This window comes from Crinia signifera, chromosome 3, assembly GCF_055691185.1.
Source record: "Crinia signifera chromosome 3, ASM5569118v1, whole genome shotgun sequence".
In the NCBI taxonomy this organism is placed as follows: domain Eukaryota; kingdom Metazoa; phylum Chordata; class Amphibia; order Anura; family Myobatrachidae; genus Crinia; species Crinia signifera.
The window spans coordinates 266,485,213-266,497,783 of record NC_139219.1 but is presented as its reverse complement, the minus strand read 5'-3'; the positions used below and the strand labels follow the sequence as shown (position 1 = coordinate 266,497,783).

General features: G+C 41.6%; 1 protein-coding gene across 1 annotated transcript in view; it reads left to right on the top strand.

Moving 5' to 3' along the window:
• Positions 1–12,571, top strand: part of LOC146062719 (phospholipid scramblase family member 5-like) — a 71,192-nt gene that overhangs the window by 49,480 nt on the left and 9,141 nt on the right. Inside the window, exon 5 of the mRNA XM_083174767.1 lies at positions 2,901–3,062. Coding sequence (XP_083030893.1) covers positions 2,901–3,062 — 162 coding nt within the window. The remainder of the gene's footprint in view (positions 1–2,900; positions 3,063–12,571) is intronic.

Sequence of the window (12,571 nt, the reverse complement as noted above, 5' to 3'; positions counted from 1 at the left end):
CCCGTAGGTCGCCATCCATCTATCCATTTGTCCTGAAGAAATCCATAGGGGTACCTGTGGAAGGAAATTATACTTACAAGGGTCCTCCGGCATAGATCGGTCCGCTTCTGTCCTTATAGGCATCCAGAGGGACTTGGCAAAAAAAAAAAAAAAACCGATCCACGACGTTTTTTAAATTGTTTATTTATTTTTCTATTTTTTTTTACACTGAAGCCTGCACGGATCGGACTGATCCACGCAGGCTTCTGCCAAATATGCCAGGAAAATTAAGTGTATTTACTGGAGTATTTGGCCAGGAATTGGCAGACGTTTTCCACCAATTAGCGGCTGTATTTTCAATAATAGTAAATTAGGAATCACCATTCTTTTGAGTGGTAATTCCTATTCGTATTCTGTCGTTGGCTTATACATTCGTATTTGTAAATACAAATACGAATGCGCCATGAATGATAGTAAATCCCGAAAATACGAATTCGTAAAAAATAGGGGATTTTTGTATATGAAAACACCTATTTTTTACGATTTTAGCTTAGTAAATTTCCTCCAATAGCTTTTGGAAACAGCATTAGAAACAATGTTGCAAATAAAAGTTACACTAGCATAGATACTGTAAGCAAGAAGACCAGTTCAATCTATCCATCATATTTGGTTAGTAACTAGCCCTAATACTGTATGTAAAATTTAGCAACACAAGGTATTTTCTCTAACAGTAGCTACAGTATACTAACAAATGACATGGACAAATAAAGACATTGACATGACAAAGCCATGACATTAAAGAAAACAATACAATCCTTATTGTTCTTTAAGCCCTTCCAAGCTAGCGTTTCCAAAAGATGAATCCATTTGGATTACAGTTTAAGTAATTTACAACCCCTATCACCCCCTCTGAAAATAGCAGGTACCTGATCTATTATATGTATCTAAGCTCTGAAAGATTATGTGGCTGTGTCCAAAAAATGTCTTGCTATAGGTTGGTCGGCTGAACCTTTTTCTAGAAGTATGTTAATCGCACTTATATGAAGCTCCATATGCTCTTTAAACATTCACGCTGTCTTTCCATGTAGCATTTGCTACAAAAACAGGTGATTATATAGATCACTAATTGCAATGTGCAGGTTAGTCTGGGCCTGATATATCTCTTGCCTGTTCGGGGATGGATAGTTAAAACTCTCTCCTGGAATTAATGACCTGCAATAAGGCAATTTAAAGCAGCCTAGTTTGTAATATTGCCCACTATTGGTTACTGATGGAGAGACATCAGACTTCACTAATAAATCATCCAGGCTTTTACCCCTAGTGTGACAATGTGTGATAGTTTGTTTAGGGACGGTAATTCCGAATCAGATGAAATGAATGGCCAATGTTGTCGTACCTATTTTTCCGAATCAGATGAAATGAATGGCCAATGTTGTCGTACCTATTTTCTTATTGTGCTACTGCCTGTATTATACCCAGTCACCCAGGGAATACATGACTGCAGGCCATGGGATGTTTTGGAGGGAACTAGTAAATTTCTTGGTTGTTGTAGGTATTTGGTTTTATTTGTTTTTTACTGCAATAGAATCTGAGTATCTCAGCCCCTTTGTACATTTTTTTGAACAACACATCCAGTTGTTCAAAGTGCTTTTCTGTTGCTATTAATGGGGTGTGGTATAGGGTTCCGACAGTCATTAGCCCGACGTCCGGATCCCGACTGGCCGGACTCAGACAGCATGGCTGCTTGCTGCCCTCGCCATGCTGCGGGCACTGTGGCTTGCTATGCTCCCAGCCTGTTCTATTCTCCCTCTATGGGGGTCGTGGACCCCCATGAGGGAGAATAGCGGGTAGCCGTCGGGAACCCGTCTGTAAGTGTTTTAACAGTCGGGATCCCGACACCGGGTAAATGAATGTCGGGATCCCGACTGTCCGGACCCCGTTGGCACCCCTATTAATCCTACAGCAATGTATAAATTGTGAGTATGGCAAACTGTATTTCATACTGGGTGGGTGGAAACTCTTAGCATGTAACATATTGTTACAATCTGTACTTTTAGAGAACATAGATGTTTCTAATGTTGACCTGAATTTAATAATCAGAACATCTAAGTAATGTTCCTGTACATTGTCTATTTCATATGTACATTTTATAGGGTTTTCTTCCAGCACTTTTATGAGATATTCATTTGGTCCAGACCAAAGAAGGTTATCTATACTGTATATAGTAAATTTACAAACAAATGTTGTGAAATCAAGATATCAAAATACAAAATCTTTTTCTACAAAACACATATAGTGTTTAGCCAGGGATGATGCCAATGTGACCCCATGGCACAGCCAGATGTGTGGAGAAAGAATGCTCCATTAAAATTAAAATAATTCTGAGCCAAAGTAAGTTGTAATAATGAAATTAACAAGTTGGGGGATACAGTTCTACAAGCTTTTTAAATCGACTTTGCTCAACAATCATCTATATATATGTCTAGTGTCCGTGTGTCACCAAAACACTACCATCTGTTGGCAGCAAGTGAAACTACATCTACCTTTCAAAGCATTTAGTAAATATATATATATATATATATATATATATATATATATATATATATAGACACACAGGCATGTGCATAACTATTTTGCTACTCATTCAGAAGCACAGAGCTCTGAGTAATGCATTTTTGTGCACAATTAAACACTTTGCTACATATGCGAGGGTTTTTGACACACACAAAAGAAATTACAGCATTCTTTGTTTTATAATGGACATATCACAGAAGACGGATATTACTGAATAATTTGCTTTGACAGCCAGCCCTAAGTAATAATCTCCCTCTGTGTTCTGCAAATTTCAAGGGTATTGAAAGTTACTGTTTTGGATGCACTTTTACCTCAGACATTATGGCTAACTGAACTTTCTCTTTTAGCTGGAAGTGCAAGCTCCTCCAGGTACAACAGTGGGCTTCATTGTACAGAAATGGGATCCTCTTGTGCCAAAGTTCACAATTCAAAATGAAAGTAAAGAAGACGTACTGAAGATTGTTGGCCCATATTTAACATTCAGTTGCTTAGGGGATGTGCATTTTGAGGTACAATTGATTTATGTTTTACTATAAAATAACAGTAATAAAATGTAAGTTTATAGTAGTAATGAATGATCAACAGATTGCATGAAAAAATCCCTAATTATTTTTAGTTTTAAGGTGCCCATACACGGTCCGTTCGCGGCGGGTCCATTTTGTACTTTGAGATGAGCGCTCCAGCGGCATCTCATCGTACAGTACAAAAAGTATGTGCTGCACATACTTTTTGTACTTGCTTTTCATCGCATCGCATTGCATGCACAAGGCATGCAATGCGATGCGTGCTATATAAGTACAAAATGGATCGATAAACGGACCGTGTATGGGGACCTTAAGATAGAAAGATTTTTTCACAAAACAATTCCCTGAAAATTGTGGTAACAGATTTGCATGGACGGAGCTTTCTCATATATGATTGATATATCCTGTCAATGTATTCAATTATCGCAATGCTATTTTGGTCAAATTTATCTCATCCCATCAGCATCACGGATGCGGATTGGGATAAATACGGACATTGGCAAGCTCTAAGCAACAGCACTTGTGTAGTCATGTGTATTAAGGGTTTGAAGCTGTTTTCCACAAAAACTGCTCCACAAACCATTTAGGTGATACTTAATATCACCTAGGGCAGGGCTGGGCAACACCGGCCCTCCAGATGTTGATGAACTACACATCCCAGCATGCCTTGCATCAGTTTCAGTATGGCCACATAGAAAAATGATCGCAAAGCATCCTGGGATGTGTAATTCATTAACATCTGGAGGGCCGGTGTTGCCCAGCCCTGACCTAGGGTGTGAATTCGTACAATTTGGATGTTGCCATTTTCCATAAAATAGCTGCAGTGTGTAAAGAACAGTTGCTGAGAGGCTCCCAAAAATGTATGTCCTTCCGGGACTCCCGGGAAAGGAGCCAAATCTAATGGATCTAATTGTGAAGTCTGTTCTAATTGTGGTAAGTGGCATAAAATGTACATAGTGGGGTGGATTTTGAGTCAGATGCAGTGTCGCTATGGATTAGTGGATGCTATCCAGTGCTGTAGGATTGGCAGAGACCCAGAACAGAGCAGAGCATAACATGCCAGTTGTGTTCACCTGGTATCCCTGCAAGAAGGTTTGGGATTTGCTGTGCCCAACGCACAGGGGCCTAGTTGACTCGGTAAGCTGCGAAGATCACAGCTTACTCAGTCCCAGAATGCCCGCCCCACTGAAAAAACTATGCGTGGGGATGTGTTATGAAAACACACCCCCTCGTCTGTGCCCGCAGCAGGAGAAATCATTCGATGGTCGTCAACCATCAAATGATTTCTCCTGGGCTCACAAATATAAGTCAGTGGAAACTGACTTATATTTGCGGGCTCTAGGAAGAAGACAGTGCGGCAGCGGACGTCATGTGACGTCAGCTGCCCGCCCCTGGCACACCGTGTTACGGCCGCATTTACATGGGAATAACCTGCGTTTGCATGGGAACGTCCATGAAACGCTGGGCTTTCCCATGTTGGAGCACCACCAACACCCCTGTCCTGCACACACCCCACCCCTCCCCCCCACCCTGTGCGAGCACCACACTAACAGTGCAGGGCGGTGAAGGCACCCGCACAGAAACCCTACACATGTGCATATGAGAATATATCCATGCACAGGGCAGAAACATTGGACACCCGAGCGAACACGTGGGGGATCGATCAAATTAGAATGACCTCCAAGAACACACTGGAGATAGTACTAGGAGATTTGATGTGAAACAAGTAGACACATACTGAGTGGGTCAGAGCTGGGCAGAAGATCAGGAAATGGAAGAGGAACTAGGAGCAGACATTAGCATGGCAGGGGCAGAACCTATGGAACCAGGGACTAAGCACAGGGAAGGCTGTACCACTGGAGTATGGTATAGAGTATATACTCTGGCACAGGAGAATGCCCAGGGACTTCCTTTTATAGGCAGGATTAAAATTTAGCATTAAATGTGATGTCACATTTTTGGCACACCTGGTAGCTGCAACCACTTGTTAGTGCCGGAAACATGGTACCAAGAAAGCCAGTTCATAGGGAAAAGCAGCTGGTCAGACCCCCAGGTTATTGCAGTGGGTGCTGGGTTCCAGCTCACTATGACACATAGACACATTCGTGTATCCGTAACTTGCCACTTGCACACCTGCGACTTGCGGAAGTCATTAAAAAGCTCTTCCTTGGTGTACAGCCATGCATCCAAATGTGCAAGGATTGGAAGGTGACCCCCCCTCCTTTGCCTATGATCCCTGTAAGATAAAGTTGCTGTATCTAGTGGTAGTTTTCCTCTCAGGGGAAAAAGGTCAGTGGGTAGTAGTTAGCATATACTGAGTGTTTGGTGATAAACGTTATTTGCATGAACTATGCCTCTGTTACTATTATGTGTATCCACCAGGAATTTTACATTCATGGACACTGCACTAATTGGTGCACAAAGTGCAGAGGACACACCTTTGTTTTTGTGCATACCTCCCAACTGTCCCGATTTTCATGTGACAGTCCCATTTTTGGGGGACTGTCCTGCATCCCACTGGTGGCTTGTAGTGTCCAATGGTGGGAAGGGGTTAGTTGGGATTCCCCCCTGTCAGTGCTGCTCTGCATAGCAAAGCAGCATCTATTCAGAGACAGTGCTGGGGGCACAGCCAGCAGCTTACAGAGTACTGGCCATGATCCCACAGTGGCCACAATGGGGGCCCGGCCAGTGGCAGGCTGGGTCAGGTGGCAGGGTGTCCCCCGGGCTGCTCTGTCACTGAGAGTCTCTGGCTAGCTCCTTAAACAGTTCAGTGCCCTGTTGGTCTAGTGTTTCATGTGGCTATGCACAGCAGCACGACTGTATCACACACTCCTTTGTTGGTATGAAGGAACCTACAGGGCTTCCATAGCCCAGTAGGATAACAAGGGAAGAGCGATGATCAGGTGACCACGGCTGCTGCCGGTGGTCCACAATCAAAAAGCAGCTGCAATCACTTGTTCACCGCTCTTCCCTTGTTATCCTACAGGACTATGGAAGCCCTGTAGGTCCCTTCATACCAACAATGCAGTGTGTGATACAGTTGTGCTGCTGCGCATAGGCATATCACTCACTGGAAGTCAGCAGGAGTGACGGAGGACATGTAAAGAAGTTTCCGTTCTGCTGCACTGATTGATGGATGGCTGGAGCTTTCCACCAATCAGAATGCATGAGTCTGCTGCAAGGAAAATTTAGGAAGTCATGGACAGAGCAGAGCGGACAGCATGAAGGGTAAGCTACTTGTTTAAGTCACTCCACTGGTTTAAGGATGGCATACCAGTAAGTAGTATTTAAAACTTCGTAAGTGTTTTTATTAAAAAAAAATTCTATTAAAAATTGTGCAATGGCAGCGCTAGACACCATTGCTGGACCCCTGGTAGGCTTGAAAAGTAAACATCCTGTTATAATGCGTCACTGTCCCTGCTTCCCCACTGTCTCTGTATCTGCTGACCCTCCCTCTCTCTGTCCCGGAATATCGGCTCAATTCATGTGGCATAATGTGAATTTTGGCTCAATCCGTATTGCAGAATGTAAATTTTTTCTAAATCTGTGTGGTATAAAGTGAATTTTGGATCAACACTTGTGGCACAATGTGAATTCTGGGTCAATCCGTGTAGCATAGCATGAATTTTGATTCATTCCATGCTATTTTTTTTTTCTGCTCATAACGTGAATAATGTGTATTTTTGGCTTATTACGTCTGGCATAACGTGAATTTTTGGCTCATTTCATGTAATTTGGGATTATTCTATGTGGCATAATATGAATTTTGACTCTTTCCATTCCATGTGGCATAATGTGTAATAAACACTACAGGCCACACACACCTTGAGTGGCCACATCTCCGGCCTTCAGTTTTCCATACACTCCCCTTCGACCTCTGTATGGGCCTTATACTAGTTCACTCTTTTTGACAAAATCCTTCTTAGATGGACAAAACCATGTGCACTGCAGGGGGGCAGATATTACTTGTGCAGAGAGAATTAGATTTGGGTGGGGTTTTTCTTCAAAGTGAGATCTATATTACAGTGTAAAAATAAAGCAGTCAGTATTTACCCTGCACAGAAACAAAATAACTCACCCAAATCTAATTCTCTCTGCACATTTTACACCTGCCCCCCTGCAGTGCACATGGTTTTGTCCATCTAAGAAGGAATTTGTCAGAAAGAGTGGACTAGAATAAGGCCCTATGTGTATGTGTGTATCGGATCGGAGCCTGACATTTTTTTTTTTTTAGACTTCCTCATGTGACATTTGGAAAGTATTGGCTGCTCCATGCACGTGTGTTTTAATCAGTGGTGACTCGTACCTTCTTGGGGGAGGGGAGCTGCCTCTGGCTGCAGCCTCTGCAGGGGTACCATGATGCAGGGACCCCCTTCCCCCTGTCGCAGCCGTCACTGCCGCTGCACAGACCCGCTCTCCTCCTGGTCCCCGGCGCTTGTGTTATGATGACATTCGCCGTGACAAACATCTGTACTGCGCATGTGGCCAGCTTCTATGGGCTGCTTCAGCAACAGCCCATAGAAGGAATCTTGGTCCCGGCACCTGTACAATACAAATGACAGGCACCGGGACCAGCCCGTGCACAGTACCGATATAGGTACTGCGCATGCGCAATTGCCAATTTTGCACAGCAGCCCACAGAAAGGCGTCCTGATAGGAGGGAACACCTCCCAATGGGACTGCCTTGGTGACTGGCAGGTCGGACTTCCAAAAGGAAATCACTGCCAGTTACAGTGAAGCCAGTGCAGTCTCAAAACCGCCACTGGTTTTAATGTCTTTTGTTGTTCAGAAAAGTCAGGGCCACTGACTTGTGTTTGCCCTCCAGCCTTACAGTTGCCAGGGCGTGGCCTTGTGAAAGAAGCATTGCTGCAAAGAAATGCCTCTTTCCAGGAGCTGAAGGAAAATTCACTGGGAATAATCAGGCGCTTTGACAATGAGCTGATCCTTCAATATAAGCAGCTGCCTGGGTGTGAGGGTAGTCACTCCCCACTGGTAGAAAAGGAAAAAATACTCACACAAGGCGAGTTAAGGCAGCGCTTATGTCAATGAATATACCAAATTGCGTATGAAAGGTATAAATTTTACTGTTTAAAAATGCATATAAATACAATTATACATTCGTATGAATAAAACAATAACAAATACAACTTAATAAAATGGGAAAGGTGGGGAATAAAAGTAAATTGGAATTAATGAATTCAAGTATAAAAAAGATATCCCGCCTCAGTGGACATTTATGAGGTGAAAAAATAGTGTGATCACTTAATTGTGGAGAGCAGGTAAGTGCACTTTACCAGCAAGAAGTTCTGGATCCTTTTTGAGAAGTGGTATTGTAGCTGGAGAATCCTCACGATGTATGCGGCTGCTTGATATGCCGCTGGAGGAGTCAGGGATCGCAGGATGGAATCAGTCCTCTATTGTGGGGTGTGAGACAGATGGTGAGTATCTCAAACACCGGAGGGATGTTACTGTGGCGATATGACCAGTACAGTTCCAGCAATGAATACGATATGGCTTCCGTGCCCAAGAAGATGACCTCACTGGTTTAGATGTTGTTACCAGCGGTGTCTTGGAGCACGGTGTCCGCCTTTGTATGATGTCCAGATGAGAGATAGTAAATAGATGTCCACAATGGAGTAGATTTCACAGCAATGTCCTGAGGCAAGGAGGGGGGGAAATTCACCTAACGCATTTCACTGCGTCCTGCAGCTTTATCAAAGGTGTGGGGGACTGTGTACCTGGTTCAGGTATATATACCTTCCTTAATGAGTAAGTTAGTGCACCTGTGAGATGCAATTTGACAGTTCAAACTCACAAAATAAGCAGAAAATCAATATAAAAAGTAGGTAGGCAGACATATATCATATCAATTAATATTAGTAATTTAGTGTACATTCAAAATTGTATACAGAAAAGAGACTTTTATTAACAATCAACTCCGGTCACGTGACTTGAGAAGGTCACGTGATCGGAATACTAACACACTATATAGAGGAATATTCATCATATAAGGGGATAATTATAGGTGTTTCCAGATGGTTGTATAGCGTAATCAGCAGCATAAATATTGTGAAGGACATAGGGGAGCGTAGAAGTGTATATAAACACGACATATATAATAAGCGTGACTGTGGAACGCATAATGCGTTCCAAATACAGTGGGGCACAATTACTTCCGCCTATACCCCGGAAGTATATAGCGGCTTTGAAGGATGAGTTGTCACGTGGGAGACACAGAGGGTCGCGTCATATGACAGCGCTATCCTCCGTGTGCACTAGTCATTTACAGCGTCATTACTTGACGTGAACAGCCACGTGAACGGGATCTCCGATCATTCAAACTATCTCTTCCCACACTTGGAGCGCACATGCGTTCCAAAATCTGACCACACGATGGAAGCATCAAATGAACATCGGACATATGTATGCACTACAATGACAGAAAGAGATATAATGCGTAATTCGACCAAAGTATAAAGCCTATATAGAGAATCCCAATCTAACTAGAGAACATTAAAGAGAACGAGATCAAAGATCAGATATTTTGATCAGATGGTAAAGTACATTTCAATGTTTTTAAACGTTATATAGAGAGAGCTAACGGTATGGAAATTATTCATAACAATTATAATAAGCAGCAAGTATAAAGTTTTATATATCCTTTCCAGGAGCTGCTGCACATGGGGGTCCCACCGAGAGATATTCCAATGTTGGGAGGTATGGTTTATGCTTGGATGGTAGGCAGTAGGATGAGTTATTTGTGATCATGTGTTATGGAAATAATGATTATTGACATTCTCTTGGGTCTTATTTAGCATCAGTATTGCAAAAAAACAATGCTACCTAGGGGATACGGTCATTTGGTCTACAACTACTAGGTCGACAAGCATTGGGTCGACACTACTTGGTCGACACAAGCATTAGGTCGACATGTGCAAAATCGACAGTCAAAAGGCCGACATGGGGTTTTCTGAGCCGACATGGGCCGACAGGCGGTATTTCATGCCCTACTATACACTAGGGCATGGTGGGAGAATAAAATAGTGTGCCCAAAACATGGTGAGCGCAGTGAGCGATGCGAGGGGATGCAGTGCACTTCAAACTGTGTCAACATTCGGGTAAAAAAACTGTGAAAAACCCCATGTCTACGTTTTGACTGTCGACCTTGCCCATGTTGACCTAATGTGTGTGTTGACCTAATGACCTGTCGACCTAAACTCATGTCAACATAGATCCATGTTGACCTAGACCCATGTCGACCCAATGCTTGTCGACCCAGTTGTTGTAGACCAAATGATCCACACCCCTACCTAGCGCTCAAACATCCTAACCAATATGTAACTACGCAATTACAATTGTGAAAATCCTTTTTTTCTGGAGAACATAATACAAGGCCGCACAATCCGCACATTTTATAGACAATTTTGACTGAAATGTCCAATGAATATTCGTACACCTAAATGCTCTCTGTCTCTACAAGTTAGCCTTTCCATCATATCCTGTTAATAACCACTTGCCATACAATCAAATGTTTTATTATCAACAATAAAGTTCAGTGACTAGATTGCAATATGCTCCGAAGACTGCACACACCATAGAGATAATATTAGTATTATACTAATCGTTACCTTGTATTCCTTCATTTGAACCAAGGAGTATAAACTGGTTTATGGATGACTGCTATAATACCTGAACGAGATAATGGGGATGTAAAATGTGCACTATTGCGTTTGATTCTATGCTGCCATATTATTGGACAGAATCCCTATTATGGACCCTGATTGTAGCCTAAAGCAAATAATTTATGTCTCCTGTCTGTAGAGAGCAACCCTGTACTGCAGAGGTCATCTCACCGCTGTAATAATTGAAAAGCAATTCCAATAGGTACAGTACCGTACCAACATCTTTGACTAGTAAAATTCACAGAAGATTCCTTTTTAAAATTCATCTATTAACAATCATTATATCTTTTTAATGTATTCTTTGTTGTAAAGCAAACAGCATTTATTGTAGTCTTAGAAGACCATTAGTCTACCCCTAGCCCCAGGAGTACACTACAGAGAAGATATACATATTGTTGTGGAAGCATGTTCTGGATGCAATTCTTTCTTTGCCGATTGACAGAAGACATCACTAAAGTCCCATACAACACTAAGCAAAGCAATCTTATAAATTATATTTCTCATTCGTGTGTACGCTCAATAGCATTAAAGATGTTCTCTGTCTTCTGCACATGTACAGTAGCTCAATTTTAACTATAGTCATCCAGTGCATGTACATCACTGAACGATATTGTTAACTCATTGAGCGAATTGTCTAGTGTGTATGGGGTTTAATGTTGATCTGGTAACTGTGTCCCCAGCTTTAGCTGCTGTCATCCTCCTTACAGCCGGTACACACTATGCTAGCTCAGTGTGTACGTGGTTCTCTGGCAAATATTAAACAGCACATATAATGTGACCACCCAATTCCAGCATTTGTAATAGGTTTAGTGGTGTTTTAAGATTACAGTGCAACAGGCGTAAAGCCTTAAGGGACATATCCACTCAACATAAATGTTCCACAGGAATCAACTACAGTATAACTGTAAGATTGGAAGTTGTGACCATAATAACCACTCAGTTATTATATAGGCATGCCTTCCTATTGACGATCCAAAGACTATGTCAAGTTGTTGTTGATGGTGATTTTAATACCGGTGATGATAAATATAATAATAATAATAATAATATTAAGTATTTGATTTCTCCAAATACTTTTATGTTTCCTTTGTGTGTCCTACTCTTAAATACTGGTAGGTTAATTGGTTTCTGACCATATCAATAATTTTATATAGATAATACAGGTTGAGTATCCCGTATCCAAAATGCTCGGGACCAGGAGAATTTTGGATAACGGATTATTCCGTATTTCGGAATATTTTAATATTTCAATTATGTATTTTGAAGTATCTTGCATGTATGCTGTATAAACACATAAAATACACACAAATATATTTTATTACCACATAAAATACACACAAATATATTGTATTTGTTCAAAAAACAAGGTTTCCAAACATGAAACAAAATTTGTGTACTATCTCAGATATTGAATTTGAATGCCAAGCAATCATTGTCTTGCACATATATAGTGCCAGTTACATATCATGTCCTCAGTAGGGCTGTTACAAATGTCCCCAGTGAGTTTTTAGCAAAAAAAAATATTTTTTTTCACTTTCTGGAATGTATGGTTTTCGGAATAATTCGGATAACGGATACTCGGATACGGGATACTCAACCTGTATAGTGCCACCATTTTACATAGCGTTGTGCATGTAGTTGTCATTCATATCAGCTTAAATTCACAATTCCTTAACACATGCCAGTGCACACACACCACACACACAGAGAAAAATGGAAAAGCAGAGTACACACATAGAGAAAATACAAACTGTACACCAATAGGTCCCTATATGGGAAATTAATGCATTGCACAAACAAATGACATATACT